The sequence below is a fragment of the Mus caroli genome, unplaced genomic scaffold (assembly GCF_978045245.1).
Source record: "Mus caroli unplaced genomic scaffold, Mus_caroli_1 scaffold_7, whole genome shotgun sequence".
NCBI lineage: Eukaryota > Metazoa > Chordata > Mammalia > Rodentia > Muridae > Mus > Mus caroli.
The window spans coordinates 63,869,133-63,887,180 of NW_028227262.1; the positions used below are offsets into that span (position 1 = coordinate 63,869,133).

General features: G+C 48.7%; 1 protein-coding gene across 1 annotated transcript; it reads right to left on the reverse strand.

The window, feature by feature from the left end:
• Window positions 1-57: 57 nt before the first annotated feature.
• Window positions 58-14,641, reverse strand: Smyd5 (SMYD family member 5). Its single transcript, XM_021164695.2, has 13 exons — window positions 14,525-14,641; window positions 8,078-8,186; window positions 7,443-7,582; window positions 6,551-6,672; window positions 6,166-6,235; window positions 5,597-5,701; window positions 4,714-4,776; window positions 4,528-4,598; window positions 4,120-4,226; window positions 3,709-3,765; window positions 2,165-2,259; window positions 1,513-1,583; window positions 58-1,432 (listed from the first exon to the last, which is right to left on the reverse strand). The coding sequence occupies exons 1-13, from the start codon at window positions 14,618-14,620 to the stop codon at window positions 1,285-1,287; spliced, it is 1,254 nt and encodes a 417-aa protein (XP_021020354.1). The 5' UTR covers window positions 14,621-14,641; the 3' UTR covers window positions 58-1,284.
• Window positions 14,642-18,048: the final 3,407 nt, after the last annotated feature.

Consider the following 18,048-nt stretch of genomic DNA (forward strand, 5'->3'; position numbering starts at 1 on the left):
CCCATCTTGACTACTGTAGACCCAGAGTGGTCCACCCAGCCCACACCCCACAAGGCATTGTTGCAAAGGCCTATCACCACTCACATTTTATTGAGACAAGTGGGCAGACCAGAGGGAGAGGGGTTGCTGGCTGTTGTGAAGGAGTGTGCCCAATAGGTCAGGGGGCCAGTCAGGCATGTTCCATCTGGCTCCACCTTGAAAAGGGCCTATAGCATAGGCACTGGTCCTCCCTGAAAGCTCCTAGCAGAGCCATGTGCAGGCCTCTCAGGGAACAAATGGGGAATGGTAGCTGTAATTCCGCAGTGCCCATCCCAAGTGAGAGATGGTCATCTGTGGCAATGAGGGAACAAGTCCTGGCTCATCTTCAAGTGTACTGCCCAGCTCCTTCAGATTTCTGGAAGACTGGCGTTCCTCTGGAGATCCTAAAGGAGGATATCAGTGACCCAGAGACCCTTTGCTGGGCCACTGCAGCTGGTCTCGGGGAAGAGTGGGCATCCTAGATTATAGAGCACAACCTGTCATCTGCTATACTGTTGCTCTGAGAAAGGGTGGTCGTCTTCATCCTGATAGAGGCCTCTTCCACACCTTATCAAGCTAGCCCCCTTGTCTGAGTCTAAGAGGCAAGATGTAAGCACAGCAATTCTGGGGTTTGGCGAACAGATCAATCTCTACCTCCCCAGTGTACAGTGGGAACAGCCCAGCACCCCTGGCAGAGTCTTTTTGCAGTGTTGTTCTAAAGGCCTAGTCCCTTGTTCCTGTCTGTTGCTGGCAAGTGGCAGGCCAGTACTTCAGCTGCAGTTGTGGCAGGTGAACAATAAGGAAGAGGTAAGGCTTCACATCACCTCTTTCTCTCAAGAAAGCTGGTCTGCTCTCTGATTGGCCATTTTGTTGCCACCCTGAAATTAATAGCCAGTCAATAGGAGCCAAGCCTCTCGTGGATGCATGAGCTGAATATGGGCTAAGGGGCCCAGAGGAAGAACACTATGAGACCTGAAACTTGATTCCCGTCTCACAGCTGCAGTGGAGCATGACAGGGGAAGGCCAGTTCTGGAAGGCTTGTGATGGCACAGGGCCGATGCAGCTCAGCAGCAGTGTTCAGGGCATGAGGTCTGGGAAGGGGTGGGCTCGGGTCCAGCCTCTATCCTACCCTCCAGCAGAATGCTAGAAGGGAGAAAGCAGGCAATGGGTGCAAAGGGGAGGGGTTGTTCCTTCCAACCACTTTTGTGGAGGACAGGCCCCCCTTTTCCAGCAGGGTCTGGGCAGGGCCTTCCAGGCGAGATAACATCACACGTCAGTCATCTCATCCCCTAGCTCTGCATCTTCTGGCTCTCCTTCCTCCTCATCTTCCTCTTCCTCCTCTTCTGAGGTCACATTGGGGTCACCAGCCTCTGCCAGGCATTTGGGACAGGAACAGTTGAACAAGTAGTTCTCCCTTCAAAGTAGAGGGGTGACAAGTCAGGCAGTTGTTGGGGACAGAAGAGCCCAGAGCCCAACCATGTCCCCAGTTGGCACCTGAGGATCTTGTGTCGGCTGTGTCGGCTGCGCTCCCGCTGACAGCAGTCTAAGTAGCTGATACATATTTCCTGTAGGACAGAGGAGGATCTAATTGCCAATGCCCTCCATCAGAAAGGAAAAGAGCTTCCCCAACAACTGCCTTATCTATTGTCGATCACTGTTCCTTGCCTGAGAGCTAGGCCTCCAAAGTCTTTCAGCATTGATCCATCCCCATGCCTCCAGCTGGCAAGACTCCCATCTGGGTCTAAGACAGACAGGAATGGAGGTTGGCCTCAAGCTCTGGGGAAAACTAGCCAGTAGCCAAAGTCTCTAGGTTAATTTTGGTATAGCACGTTTAGGAGAAACTGGCCACCAACCAGAACTTCCAATCCTCACTAGCTCCTGTGGTCCAAGCCACAAGAAATCAAAAAGGTAGCTGGGATCAAGAACTGGGCACATAGTACTACTTCAATCTGAGACTTTCTGAAGATGTTTGAAGAACTGGGAGGGATTAGAGCATACTCATGGCCAAAAAGACTCAGGCCCTGGGGCCTGTGGTGACTCACCACCAGCCCAACAAAGGGGCTCCAGCTAGTTACTGCTGCTTCATAAAGAGAAACCGAGAAACTGCAAAGCCCTTATGCCCACCCCTGCTGCCCAGCCCTCTCACCTCGCCTGGCTTAATATCCTCCAGGGCAGTAACATGTAAAACGAAGTTGTTTTCTGGAAAGGAGGTCTCCGCGTTGGGGACACAGCTGTGGTTGCCTAGGCCACGAAAGACAGATAGCGAGTAGAGTGTGTGTGCATGCAGAACCAAGACCTTGCACATGCTAGGCAAGCATTCCATAACTAGTTTTGTATCAGAGTCTTGCTATGTACCCCAGGCTACCCTTGAACTTGTGACACTTGCCTCTGACTCCTAAGTGAGTTACTACACCCACAATGACAGCAGGGAGATGATTCAGCAGGTAAAGTGCTTGCTTCAAGCCTGACAACCTGAGTGTAATCCCTAGAACTGACTCTGACCTCCACATGCACACCCGTAGCCTATGTGTAAATAAATCAATGTCAGAAACAAAACAGCCAGCATGGTGACAATGGCCTTTAATAACAGCACTCAGGAGGTGAAGCGAGGGGATCTGCACAGCAAGTTTTAAGCCATCCAGTGCTACACAGTGAGCCCATCTCTCAAAACATATAACAAGTATAAAGAAACAAATGAAACCAAACTAATACTCTCAAGCCAAGCACAGTGATTCACACAAGTAACCCTCTAGCCAGGTAAGAGCTGCGATGAGTTTGAAGTCCAACTGGACTACACAATGAGTTCCAGTCTAGTCAGGACTCAAGAGACCTTGTCTCAAAACAAAACAAAACCTGCTAGGCATGGTATACCTATAGTATCAGCACTTAGGAGGTAGAGCCAGGGATCAGGAGTCCAAAAGTCATCATGTATGTATGTATGTATGTATGTATTTAGATGTGCATTGGTGTTTTGCCTGCATGTATGTTTGTGTGAAGGTGTCAGATCTTGGAGTTATAGCCATTTGTGAGCTGCCATGTGGGGAACCTAACTCAGGTCTTCCAGAAGAAAATCAGTGCTCTTAACTGCTGAGCTATCTCTTCAGCCTCTTGTGTCAAGACTCTTTTTAAAAAAATTTTTATTTCAACAGAGCTCTGGGTCACTTTCTTTGTGGTTAAACACTACAGGGAAAGGCAGGGCTGAAAGCCCATTTCCTGTCTCCCTGCCCAGTGTTCTTTCCTGAAGACCACAGTGAAAATAAAATGTGCCTTGTATCACTGGGTTCCACACACACCCCAGACTGACCATTGTTCTCAGTTATGTCCCATTGTCTCACTGAGGGAGGGAGGCATGGGATCTGAGGGCACCTACAACAGACCATTTATTTCTGTGCCTCTTTTGTAAGTGGATGTGGCCCACTATAAATATCTATTAAAACACAAGGAGGAGGCTGGGGATGAAGCCTTGGGTTTGACCCCCAGTAACACCACAAATAATCAAATGAATGAATGAGTGAATAAGGAAGGAAGGAAGGAACTGATAGAGCAATGATTTCCAAGAAAATTTCCAAAGAAACACAGGCCTAACCATACTTCTGACTTGCCCTGGTCGGCCTCAAAGGAGCAAACTGGGAAAGATGGCCTGGTAGGGAAGAAGCAGATAGGCCCATTCCTCCCTAGTCCAAGACTCACAGCAGCTTTGAAGCATGAAGAGGCCAGATCCTTCACAGTTAAGGAACTCTCCGGTTGCTGTAAGAAAGTATTGTGCAGATACAGTGGAAAGGGAAATTAAACTCATGAGACAACATCAGCTCTGCTCTCCTGCCACCCCTCCAACTGAGACACTCAGGTTCTACCATTTTGTCTAAATGTGCTTCTCCAAGAAGCCTTGCTCTTCTGTCTGTACCACTACCTATTTATCTGGCACTCTCCCTCCCCCCACCATGGAGTCTCTGGATGGGTCCTGTGGATAGTTCTGAGGTTTCCCATGGGCACAGAGTAATTCCCTTCCCTCATAAGCTTAGAGCTCCCTGGCAAGAACACGTCCACTATCTGACCAGGGAAGCTCCAAGGGTAGGGAAGCCACAGTCCCATCTCACCCACCTGCCTCGATGTCCTTGTACAGCTGGTCAATGAAGGTGTCTAGCTGTTCCCGGTCCTGAGGCTTCAGCTCCAGTGCATCACAGGCATGCACCCATTGGCTGAGGGAACTAAACAGCCCATGGATGGAAGCAACCCAGGTCACAGGGCTCTCTATGTCTAGGCAGGTTAAGCCCAGGCAGAAGAGTCCCCATCCTACAGATCCAAAGCTGTTCTTTTTTTAGAGTAAGGACCCCACCCTCCCAAAAGAGCAGGATTCCCAGCAGCAGATTCCCCTGCCTCGTTCCTCCCATCCAGGTCATGACAACACCCAATCCTATCAGCTTCAAAGAATCTGTGGCTACCTTCCTCCATTAATCTTCTATCGAACCTGGAGGATTACTTAGTAGGTCTAGAACATTCTCTCCTAACCTGGTTCCAATTCCTTGACCATTGGTCCCAACAAGGGCAAAGAGAGACCGGAATCCTTCTGGTGTGAACCACTGTAGGGAAAGAAAGGTGAGTCTGGTGCTTGCTTTTCCTAACCCAACTGCACTTCAACTCCAGGCCTGGAGCACCAGGAAGAAAGGCTTCGTGGTCCTGCCTTCCCACACTCACCAGACTGAGAGTCTCTTCATAAAGGGCCTCTTCGAAGAGCCCACGCAGAAGTTCCAGCTGGTCCTGGTTTAGGGGAAACAGAGGGACATTGAAGCCCTGGGAACTTCCCCTTAGCACCAGGTAAGTAGGGAAGTCAAGTAATAGAAAGAAAAGGAGCCATCGGTGTGCCTGAGCTTTCCCTGGGGACACAGGCAGTACTTAGCTCCAAGTCTGCAGGCTCCAAATGAGGGTGTAAACTCAAACCTTTCTTCCTTTTTCCAGTACGCGTTCCAGCAAGACTGAGGCAGCAGGGCTTAGAACACCTATCCTTACCCTCCCTTGGAGTGTCCCTAAGATTTGCTTGGCCTCTGACCAACTTGGCTTTCCCCTTCTTTCTTCTAGATCCAGTACAGTAACACTGCCTGAGAGATACACCTTTCCCACAGCTGCGCTCCCGCCCTCTTCCTCCCTCCCTCGGACAGCCCCTACCTCTGGCAGCCTCCCCACTTGGGCAGCTCCAAAGGAAGGCTGAGGGCCTTAGTGTCTTATTCTCACCTCACGAATTTCACAGCTCTCTGACCTGTGGAGCCCCAGCCCTTCCACTCTCCAGAAAGCCTGATGTGTCTGCTGCTGCCTTCCTCAGAGTCTTGCCTTCCCACATGGGGTAATAAGCACTCCTGGGTAGGACATGCAGCCCTTTGTCCCTACTTCCAATTTTAGATCTATATTAGGTCGCAAAGGTAAGTGGCACTAGGATGTGCATTCTTTGAAGGGATTTTCAGGACCAGATTTTTACCCCTGCTGTAGCTGAGAAGAAGGCAAATGTAGAGTTTCCCCTAAAAGTAGCCACAGACACCCCGGGCTACTTGAGGGGCTGGGGTAAGGGCTGTGGGAGAAAGCCGACCTTGAACTTGCCCTTTAGGAGTTTGTGGACAATTGACTGTTCCTCGTTGGTTGTATTGTTGCAGAAGTGTTTGAAGAGTCTGACCCAGTGGTCCTTGTCCTTGGCCTACACAGCAAATGCACACGTCCGTGTGGAAAAGAGGTGTTATGTTTCTCAAGTCCCTGCTGTCAGGGAATGACCACCACCCAGGCCTCCCTTCCCACTCTGCCCACACTCAGCCACTTCCCAGCTGGGGCAGGGCTTGCCAACTCAAAACACCTTGAAAACAGAAGGCCATAGAGGAAGAATAGTGAAGACAGAAGGGGTCCACAAGACCTCTCGATGTAAGAGACACTATCCTGGGATAGTGATCCCTATTGACCAAATTTGGGAACTGCTGCTACAGATATCTCAGAAAAATAAAGACAGGCAAAACCAGGGGCCACAGCTTACACCTGATTTAAAGTTAGCATGCTCTGGAGATTCTACAGAGCAAGCAGCTGTCCTTCAGGAAACCCAGACGCAAGAGCATCCAAGCAAGGTCAGATGGCTGAGACCCAGGGCTGACTGGGCCACCTTCTCTGGCTCACCTGTTTCACTGTGGCTACCATCCGGGCCATCAGCATTATACTCGCAGTCTCAGGAGGATAGTGAACACTCCTAGGGAAAGAGAAAAAACATGTAACTTACAAGACCCCTCCCTAGGAGCAGAGCCAGGCAAACCCAGCATGAAGGCTACAGACACACTTCCTGCCTAGTCCATCAGTTATCAAAGGCTGGACTTAGGCAACTTTGTATCCCTTAGGGTTGGGTGGACCCTGTGGCAGTGTAGTGTCTAAAGTACTGAAGATGGTAGGGCTGGCTGTTCAGATTAAAGACAGGCTGCCAAAACTGTGACTTCTTCACCAAAGCTCCCCACAGCTGCTGAGCTGAGGCAGGAATGGAGGGAAGAGTAGGGAAGAGGAAGAGACTTACCTCCATGCCTCCTGCAGCTTATTGAGGGGGTGCCGGGGGTCATTCTGGGATGGGCCTGGGCACAGGATTTGGTGGTACTGCTCTGCAGCTGCTAGCCGACATTCTGCACTGCAGTACATCACCTGTTAGGTAGAGTGGAGGTTAGCACACAGGACCTGAGGCTCTCACCTCATCTAACTGCATTTTTTTCCATAACAGCCCTAGAGCAAGAGCTCAGTGGGGATAAAATAGGGTGTTGTAGGGGCATGCACCTAACCTAAGCTCTTTATACTACACGAAGGGAAGAGAGCTTTCCCAGCGTCTTGCAGATTCCCAAGAAAAAGGCATGTCCCCATGTGATGATTTAATAACTGCCCTCACAACTCATGTGTTTGAATGCTTGGCCATAGGGAGTGGCATTATTAGGAGGTGTGGCCTTGTTGGAGGAAGTGTGTCACTGTGTGGGTAGGCTTTGAGGTCATATGTGCTCAAGCAACACCCAGTGTGGACAGTCTCCTGCTGCTTGCAGGTCAAGATATAGACCTCTCAGCTCCTCCAGCACCATGTCTGCCTGCATACTGCCATGCTTCCCGCCATGCTGATAATGGACTAAACCTCTCAAACTGTAAGCCAGCCCTAATTAAACGGTTTCCTTTATAAGAGTTGTGTGGTCATGGTGCCTTTTCACAGCAATAGAAACCCTAAGACCCACCATACATGGGTACATTTTCTAAACAATGGACACTGGCAGCAAAGAAAAGGCTGAACAATGACTAGGCCCTTGTACTGTCATACTACACCATGAGCCTTGAGGAACGGAGCAGTTCTGCTCAGACGTTGTCTCACCAGTGAAAACGGAACTAAAGCCTCCTTGGGCTGCCTCCTTTCCTATGCATTCCCCAGGGGTGCTCACCTGGCAATGGGGGCAGTTCTGGTGGAGGTCCTTACGCACACTGCATAGCTCTGGGTGTGGTAGAATCTGGCTTGGTTTCCCAGTCAGCCTCTGGGCATTCTCCTCTGCCTTCTCCAGTGCCCGAAGGCAGTGATCACAGGCTGCAGGGAAGTAAGACATAGTAAGTCCCTCATTCAAGAACCTTCTAGCTCCTGATCCCACTGCTTCTCCTTCAGATTCAGTCTGTGGGGATCCCTGCCTCAGTCTGGTGCTCCTTTCTGTTTCTCTCTAACTTAAGAAAACTATGAAAAGGCTGGCCAAGTACACCTAACTCAGTCTTGGCTGAGCAGGGGTTATACACAGTGTTTCAGTCGGGATGTCTCAGGTACAGAGCCCTTCAGCATGATGCCCATGGGAGGAGACTCTTAAGTTATGGCTAAGAGAGAATCCTTCCCAAGGAGCATTTTGGAGGCACCTCCCATCGCAGGTACACAGCCCCAAACACAAAGGTAGCCAGAGCCCTGGTTTTCAGGCCCTATGCTCCAAGGAAAGACAGCATTTCCTTCCAGGATGTTGGCCAGGAGAAGTGTGAGGCTCAGCTTCATGCGCAGAATGAACATCTCAGCAGCCCCCTGAAGCAGGCAAGATGTGCTCACCCCTGTACTGATAAAGTGCATTCCAGAGGAACTGCGCAGCTACCAGAGGCCTTTCAATGAAGATGGTCTCTCCCTTCCGAATCAGCTGTGTGGCAAACAGTCCCTTTCCCTAACAAGGCAAAGAACAGACAGGGTAAGACATTGCTTCAAACCTGCCAAGTGACACATGGCTATTATCCTAGCACATGGAAATAGGGGGATAAGAAGTTTCAGGCTAGCCTGAGCTACATAAGACCTTGGTTTGTTTGTTTGGAACCCTAGCTCCAGACAGGACAGAAACAGGAAGAGGACTGGGGCCTGCTGGCTTTCAGCCAAGCCAAGTCATGAGCCCCAGACTCAGGGAGACCCTACCTCAGGGGAACAGGTGGAATGTAATAGAAGAGGAAACCCAATGCTTTCTTCTAGCCTCTGTTCACATACACAGGCATGTACATCTACATACACAGATGGCGCGAGCACACGCACGCACACACACACATATAAATAAAACAGGACTAGAGAATTTAGAGTGTTTACTGCTCTCCCACAAGACCTATTTGGTTTCTAGCATTGACATAAGGCAGCTTACACACACCTGTAACTACAGTTCTAAGTGATCCAAGGCCTCCACTGGCACCAAACCCACGTGGGACACACAAATATACAAATGAAGATAAATCTTTAAACAAAAACAAAGCTCCAAGAGCTCACAAGAGGCTGAAGCAGCTGTGCCTCTCTCAGTCCACAATACCTGGCCAAGGAGGGAGCCACCTTAGTAGCCACCTGAACACCTGGACATTCTAGAATGGCCAGGGCAAGGCCACGGTTCCTAGTTGGCTGAGGCCCTCCTACACCAGCAGTGGCTACTAGGATGGCACTACCCTCAGTTCCCCATGAGACCTTGTGCTGCTCTCCAGGGTCTCAGAGACACCCTATATCCCAACAGAAAGCAGCCTAGTTTGGGGGAGAAGTGACCAGCACAAAGCACTGAACTAGTCCTAGAACCAGCTCCCAAAGCCTCCTGGGAACCTCCTTGACAACTGCTTCCCATCGGAGAAGTGGGTGTTCAAAAATTCTGCCAGGCACTTTCCAAGGTGTGGTAACATAGTGCAAGTGAGCACCCTCGGGAACTCTACCCAGTTTTTAAAAGGAAAACTCTCAGGCCCTGCCCAGAATCAGAGTGTCCATCTTCCTCTCCCTCTCTCTCCCTCTCCCCCCCACTCTGTGTGTGTGTGTGTGTGTGTGTGTGTGTGAGAGAGAGAGAGAGAGAGAGAGAGAGAGAGAGAGAGAGAGAGAGAGAGAGAGAGATGTGCATGCATGAGTGTGGGCACTGTGTAGCAATCAGATGACAACCTTCAACAGTCAGCTCTCTCTTTATGGGATCTAGTGAATGAGCTCAAGCTGTCAGGCTTGCATGACAAGCACTTTTCCCTCATGAGCCATCTCACAGGCCAAAAATTTGCATTTTAACAGGATGCTGGTATCCCTATGCATGCTAAAGTTTAAGAAGCCTAGCCTGAGCTAGGCAGTGGTACGAACGCCTTTAGTCCTAGCTCTAGGGAGATGGAAACATGCAGATCTCTGTGTTCAAGGCCTGCCTAGGGTCTACAGAGCATAATCCGAGACAGCCAGGGCTATCCAGAGAAACTGTCTCAAAAATAAATACATAAATACTCAAACAACAAGAAAAACAAAAACAAACCTAGCCTGGCACACTTTGCACATCAAGAGCCTAGGCAGTTAATGGATCTGCTGACACTGCTTTAGCAAGTGATGGTAGTGCTTCCAAAGAGGAGCTGAGTGGCAGAGAAAACGCTCCATCACTGTTGATGCCACAGCAGCTTCCTGTTTCCCTTCAGCATTGGCACTGGGTGTAGATGGGCCTTTGTCACACTCAGAGCAAATCTCAGCCTATACATAATAACCCAGAAAGCTTCTTTCCTTTTTGGACAGTGTCTCCCTACACAGCCTAGGCTGCCCCTGAACTTACAATAATTCTTCCTAGGCAGGGATAACAGGTATGTGTCACTACCCAGCTCTAAAAGCTAACTATAGAACAGGACAAGTGAAATGAGGGGCAAAGCCCAGAAAACACCCTTGGCTGCCTTCCTGGGAACTCCATCTCTATATTTTATTGCCCCCGAGATCAACCAAGCAATATGAAAACTCAGCCTTCCTGGCAGCAAGAAATGAGACCCATGTGATCTTCTGATAATTTCAAATCCTGAAATGGCGTAACTGGCCAGATGTAGCGGTGCATGCCTTTAATCCCAGCACTAAAAATTAAGACGACTGGCCTGGCATACTTTGAACATCAGGATGAAGAGTGAGGAAACAATTCTTGAATGTCTCTGTGTGTGTCTGTTTTTCCTCTGCCTCTCTCTGTCACACACACACACACACACACACACAGAGCTGACTGCCTCTCTCTGTCTCACACACACACACACACACACACACACACACACACACAGAGCTGACTTCAAATTTGTTTCGTCCTCTAGAATAAAGAAGCAAGCAGGGCTGAAGAGATGGCTCAGTGGTTAAGAGCACCTGGCTGCTCTTCCGAAGGTCATGAGTTCAAATCCCAGCAACCACATGGTGGCTCACAACCACCTGTAATGAGATCTGACGCCCTCTTCTGGTGCATCTGAAGATAGCTACAGTGTATTTAGATATTATAATAATAAATCTTAAAAAAAAAAAAAAAAGCAAGCAGATCTCAGCGTGCGGCTGAGACCAAGGCCAGCCTAGGCTGCAGAGTTCCTGGGTGAGGGCTACACAGAGAAACCCTGGGAGCAGAGGTGGGCATGGGACAGGGAGGATAACCATAGAGCTCCCCTCCCTTAGGTCCTAGAAGACCAAATGCAGAAAAGATTTAGTTACTACAGCTAAAGAGAGCCAGAGGAATGGCGGGCTGTTGGTGTCTGTAACTCCAGCATTCCATCGGCGAAGGAAGTCAGGAGTTCAAGGCCACTCAAGAACACTGCACTCATTCCTTGAGCACACAAAAGTATGAAAAATCAAGAATCATGCAAGGTGGGCTGGTGAGATGGCTCAGTGGGTAAGAGCACCCGACTGCTCTTCCGAAGGTCCGAGGTTCAAATCCCAGCAACCACATGGTGGCTCACAACCATCCGTAACGAGATCTGGCGCCCTCTTCTGGAGTGTCTGAAGACAGCTGCAGTGTACTTACATATAATAAAAATAAATAAATCTTTAAAAAAAAAAAAAAAAGAATGAATCTTTAAAAAAAAAAAAAAAAAGAATGAATCTTTAAAAAAAAAAAAAAAAAAAGAATCATGCAAGGTTAGGCACGGTGGCTCACACCGGTTGTCTCAGAATCCGGGAGGCTGATGTAAGAGGACTGACTACCTTAAGTTCAAGGCTAACTTGAGCTACATAATGCAGTGGTTCTCAATATTCCTAATACAGTGAACCCTTAATACAGTTCCTTATGTTGTGGGGACCCCCAGCCATAAAATTATTTTCGTTGCTACTTCTTAACTGTAATTTTGCTACCTTTATATTGTAAAGTATCTGGATTTTCCCATGGTCTTAGGTGACCCCTAAGGTGAAAAGGTCATTCCACCCCCAAAGGTCACAACACATAGGCTGAGAACTGCTGATATAAGTTTCACAGTAGATGGAAGAAAAAGACAGAGAAGGGAGAAAGGGAGGGAAGACAAACTTTAGGGGAATATACAAAACTCTTAGACAGTACAGTATAGTTAGCAGTCTTTATTAGACCAGCCAGATGGCTCAGTGGGTGAAATGCTTTTCTGCATCAAGCCTGATGATCTGAGTTCCATCTCCAGATCTCACTTTGAGAACAGAGAACCAGCTTCTAGAAGTTGTCCTCTGAGCTCCACATGTATGATGTGGCGCAAACACGCATCCATGTCCAGAGACACACATATCATACACACAAGTAATAATACTTTAAAGTGCACGAGCTTCCATTAATAACTGTTTTGACAAATACATCAAAATAATTTAAAAGAAAGCAAGCCCAAATTAGTGAGCCATGCTGGGCTTTAGCTAGTGTACAGAAAGAAGTATAACATTCCAACTGGCACCGACTAGACCTCATTAGATTCCATCTCCACTGATTGGTCCCTGGCATAACAATTCACAGATATCTAAAAAGCATTCCTTCTAACATCCACAGAAGCAGAACAGAGTCGGGCAGTGGTGGCACACGCCTGTAATCCCAGCACTCGGGAGGCAGAGGCAGGCGGATTTCTGAGTTCAAGGCCAGCCTGGTCTACAGAGTGAGTTCCAGGACAGCCAGGGCTATACAGAGAAACCCTGTCTCGAAAAATAAAAAACAAACAAAATAAAGCAGACCAGAGTGCCGGAAGTTACCCTCCCTCTTGCCTCACATCACACTTCAGGCGATAGTTCTCTAAAACACTCAAAGAATGAGTACTTCTCATTTCAGTCTAAGCCAGGCATGAGTGTTCTATGGTAACCTGAGGAAGACAGCACAAAAGGAAAGAAAAACTACAAACCAAAGATGACTGTAGCTGCCACAGCCCTCAGTAAGCCACCTGGCCCTAAGTCCACATGGGAAAGTGATTCTCCTAGGGACAGGCAGAGGACTGTGACCAGCTGGAGTTGTTTGGTTTGTTTTTGAGACAGGATTTTACTCTGTACCCCAGGCTGGCCTGGAACTCACAAGAATCCTCTTACCTCAGTCTCCTGAGTTGTTGGAATACAGGCCAGGGCCACTAGGCCTAGTCACTAGCTGGGGTCTTGAGAGAGGGCTAGGACAGAACTGGGCAAAGGGACTGGTGGAAGTAAAAAATGAGGAGGAAGTGAAGAAAGGAGTTTGGGCCAAGGTAGGGGAGGAGTACGGTGACTAAAAAGGTGATGAAAGGGATTACTGATCTGAGACACCTCAAACATGGCCCCCAGATGGACCAGCTCTGGGATGTGAGCAGCTAAGGACACAAAGGAGACCAGCAAGCTAGCTTCCTACCCATGGACAGATAGGAGTACTTGCTCTCAATGCCTATGGAACAGAAAGATAAGAGAAACTTAAAATGGGAACCTGGACAGATATGGAGATGCTGACAGCAAATGATAACATCTTGGGTCAAGGACCAAGGATATGCACGTTGTTATTATGATTATTTAACCTGACTTTTACCCAGGGGAATGCAAATGAAGTCAAAACCATAGCATTCTGCATATATCAACTGGCAAAGGCACCTAGTGAGAAAACAGTGCCAGAGAGAACAAAAGCCTGTCTGCAGCAGAGAAGCCAGCAGAGAAGCCAGCAGAGACCTTTGCTCTCAGGACTGAGAAGATACAACATAAAGGAGCCATACAGAAGGATTTGGTTGAGTGAAGTGTGCCCCCCCACCCCAAAACTCTTATTGATCAACTCCTTGGGTTTGTCTGTTTGGAGACAGGGTTTCTCTTTGTATCCCTGGCTGTCCTGGAACTCACTCTGTAGACCAGGCTGGCCTTGAACTCAAAAATCCGCCTGCCTCTGCCAAGTGCTGGGATTAAAGGCGTGTGCCACCACTGCCTGGCTATCAATCAACTCTTAAACCAAGTAGAAATGGGATTGTTGATACTAAAGATATACTGAAAACATGTATTAAAAGAAAACGTGGGATGGAGGCGGGGTGTTTCAGCCACAAGGCCCATTACCCAGCACTTGGGTGTTGATAGATGAGTTCAAGTCCAGCCTCAAGTACAATTTGGAGTGATTTTTTTTTTTTTTTGCCTTTACTTATGTGCATCTTCTATTCTACAGGGAATAAAACACGATTGAGCCGATCATACTGGCACAAGTCTTTAATCTCAGCACTGGTGAAGCAGAGCAGCCTGGTTTACATAGTGAGTTCTAGGACTGCTGGAGTTACAAAATGAGACCCCGTCTCAAAACAAAACCAAAACCAAAAGCACAACAACAGAAGCAACAAAAAGAACCATAATACGAATCACGAAATCATGTCATTCTCTTGCTTAAAACCCTTCAGGAGAAGTGCTCGGTGTGTAGGTTCTGGTCCAAGTTCCCTAGGTCTCTTTCCAAGTCTCCACCCATACCTTAGTCAGAAGGGTCGCTGGGGAGCCCAGTCTGCTTCATACCTCCGTTCCCTCGGCTAAGTACTCCCCTCACCGCCGCCAGAACAGTAGCTAACTAAGCCCCAGCCTAGCCAAGATAGCCTTGGCTTTAATCTGGCCCAGGATATCCCTCAACCCCAGGTCTACCCAGAGCCTCAACTCCACCCAGGACAGCAGCAGCACGGCCACCCGCCAGTGGACCGGGCTTTCCCCCTCCGCCCCCCCCCCCCCCCCCCCGCGCGATATCGCCACGAGCCTGGGCACGAGGACCGACTCTGCACCCCGGGCCCAAGCAGGAACCAGACTGGCGCCGAGGGGCCCGGACTCCAGAATGTGAGCATGGGTTCCCCCGCGTGGCTCTCCGGGCCCGGTCCGACCTGGCCTCACCTTGTCGCTGTTCACAAAACGGACTTCCACGGAACCCCGGACACGGTCCGCCACGCCCACGCAGAAGGAGAACACGTCGTACATGGAGGCCGCCATCTTGGGCACGCCTCTGCCTTCTGACCCTTGACCCCGTCCCGGGAGGCCCCGCCCACAGAGCCAGCGAGTGCTCACTTCCCCACCTTACCCCGCCCTGGGATGTGGCTAGCAATTCAGGGCTTTTGGTGTCTTGGTTGCTTGATTGGGTGGAACCTGGCCTGACTTTGTGCTTGGACTTCTGGTAGACTGTGTCTGACTCGGTAGCTTATGTCGGATGGACAGCATGAATGAGGGCTGATGGAGTAGCTCAGGGGAGGACCCCTACTCCCCACTCCCCACCCTCCAGCCTATCCTAGCTGTGTTCTTAAGAGTCCATAGTTGCTTTTCCCACTGTCTGGTGTTTGAGACAGGGTCTCACTATGTATCCCAGGCTGGCCAAAAGTTTGCAGCCATCTTCCTGCTTAAGCAGCCCCTCGTCCTTACCTCCAACACCGAACAAAGTTTTTAGACCCAGAGAAGACTGTCTTAATTATTTTTGCTCTGACCCTCCATCCTGAAAAGCAATTTGGTTGCTGGGCTCACTCGGTTTAAAATTTTTCCCTCCCTCTGGTGGCAACATTTTTATTCTATGTTTGGGAGAGGTTTGCTTTGAACACATGAGTGCAGAACTTTGAGCCACAACACTGCTTAAAACCAGCATTCCGACTATGCCTATAACTTCTGCATTCAGGAGGTGAGGGCAGGGAGGACCAGAAGTTCAAGGTCAACCCTCAACTACATAGTGAGTACATGAAACCTGTCTGAAAGAGAAATGCACGTGTTACTCTAGCCGAGGACCCCGGTTTGGTTTCCAATACTGGTTTCCAACTATCTGTAACTCCAGTTCCGGGGGCTCTGATGACCCCTCTTCCAACCTCCTCAGGCACCAGGCAGGCACATAGATACATAAAGGTAAATCAATCACATGCATAAAGTTAAAAAAGAAAAAAAATGATTTCCTTTTTCTATAAATAACTAGGTTGGATCACTGCCTCAGAGTAGTTGGGGACTTTCTTGACATTGCAGAGTGTCGTTTATGGAGCAGTAATAAGTGGACCTCGCATATGAGGACCCCTTAAGTAGACACAAAAAATGAATGTACACGAGGCTGGGAGAGAGGACAGGTCTATTTATGCAACTAGACCTGACTACTATACCTTTTATTGTTTTGTGTCCCAGTTGACTATGCCTTGACAGGGGACCTGTGTGCTCTGCTATCGTTTCATAGTGACTTTGGGGGTGGGGGAGGGGGAGATAACTTAGTAATTGTTTAGTGATTGAGTTTTTGTCTTTTTTTTTTTTTTCAGACAAGTTCTCTCTCTCTTGGTGGGGAGGGGGGCATGGTATTTGAGACAAAGTTTCTCTGTGTAGCCTTGGCTGTCCTGGAACTCACTCTGAAGAGGCGGTGGACCTCAAACTCAATAAAGCTCTGCCTCCCTAGTGCTGGGATCAAAGGCTCTATGTGGACCAGGCTGGCCTCAAACTCAGAGATCCACCTGCCTCTGACTCCTAAATTTGACTTTTTGTTTTTCGAGACAGGGTTTTTCTGTGTATCCCTGGCTGTCCTGGAACTCACTCTGTAGACCAGGCTGGCCTTGAACTCAGAAATCCGCCTGCCTCTGCCTCCCAAGTGCTGGGATTAAAGGCGTGCGCCACCACTGCCCAGCAGTGACTTTTTAAGTGAGCCAATTGTGGCTGAGCTTGCCACATAGCACGAGGACCTGGGTTTGATCCCCAGCACCCACATAACAGGATATCAATCCTAGGGTTGAGGTGGTAGAGGCAGGGTGACACCATGGGCTCCCCAGCCAACTAGCCTAGTCAAGTGGGCTAGTTCTATGTTCAACAGAAGAGCCTGACTCAGAAGGAAAAGGAAAAGAAGGTAATTAAGACACTATGGCCTCTGATGAACATGAATGGGAACAAAATGTCCAGTTGTTCCTGAAGGAGACAGACAACTATGGCTGGATTCCTTTGGTGAATAGGACTTCTGAGCCCAGCCTTCAGAAGGATTTCCCAGAGATATGAAAATATTTTCAGGGTTCCCCCTCTTTTTGTTATTGTCTTCATACATTTTATTTATTTTTTACCTGTGTGAATGTTTGGCTGTATGTGCCTGGTGTCTGCATAAGTCAGAAAAGGGCTTTGGGTCCCCTGAACTGGAGTTATGGATGGTTATAAGCCACCACATAGATACTAGGAATCAAACCAAGATCCTCTGCAAGATCAACAAGTGCTCTTAAATGCTCAGCAATCTCTCCAGTTTTTATGTGTTTTTTCTTACAGCTATTCTGTGAGTGTGTCTGTCTGTGTGTGGGTGTGTGCATGGGGGGGGGGAGAGACGATTCTCTCCCTCCATCATGGAAGTTCCAGGGATCAAATTCAGATCTTCAGTTTGGCAGCAAGGATCTGTACCTGTTCTCCCAGCCCTTGTTTTTGAGACAGCATCTGGCTATTTACTCTGGGCTTACCTCAGACTCACTATGATAGCTCTGGCTGACTCCATCCTTCTGCCTTAGCCTACTGGTGCTAAGACTACAGGTGTGTATTGTACTGTCCAGCTAGCTCCAAAGGATGGCTTCTCGAGGCAAGGGTCTGGATTCCCTCAAACCTACCATTTAATGTCTACAAGTTCATGACAGGCCTTCTCTGTGTAACCCTGGCTGTCCTGAAACTCACTCTATTGACCAGGCTGGCCTTTGCCTCCAGAGCGCTGGAATTAAAGGTATGTATACACCTGGCTAAAGCCCACTGTCTTGTATGTTGGGTTCTTTACAGGCTCACCTCCCACTACCCACCTTCCTTCCTCTTTCCCCAGAAAGCTGGGCCCTGAGAACAACCTCACTGAGAAAGCTCAACCCTTCCTTTACCCCATCACCTCACCTCAACCCAGGAACTGTGGGTGGGCAGCCTTCAGTACAGAAACCAGCTCTTAAATGTCAGAAGCTGATTTCACAAGAATAAGCTCTCAGCAGGCTTCCTGGCAAGAAACCAACCAGTGTTCGAGGGTCATTCAAGAAGGAAGAAATGTATTGTCAATACTGGGTGAAAAAAATGACAAAATTAGGTCAACATACATTCATGGGGGAAAAGGTAGGGGCTTCAGAGAAAAAGTAGCTTGTTGTTCCAAGGAACCAATTACCATAAACCTGAGCTCACTATAACATGGACTCCTATTGAAAGTAGTCTCAGACAAGAAAACTTTGGGCAAAGCATGGAGGCTTTTACCCATTACCTCAACACTAGAGAGGTTAAAACAGGAGAATTTCCATGCATTTGAAGCCAATCTGTGCCACATAATGAGAATCTGTAATCTCCCCCACCCGTCCAAAAGAAAAAAAAAAAAAAGCAGCTGTAATCCCAGCACTTGGGAAGTAGAGGGTCAGGAATTCAAAGTCATCCCCAGATACAGAGGAGGGTGACAAGAGGAAAAGAAATAGGGTTGAAAT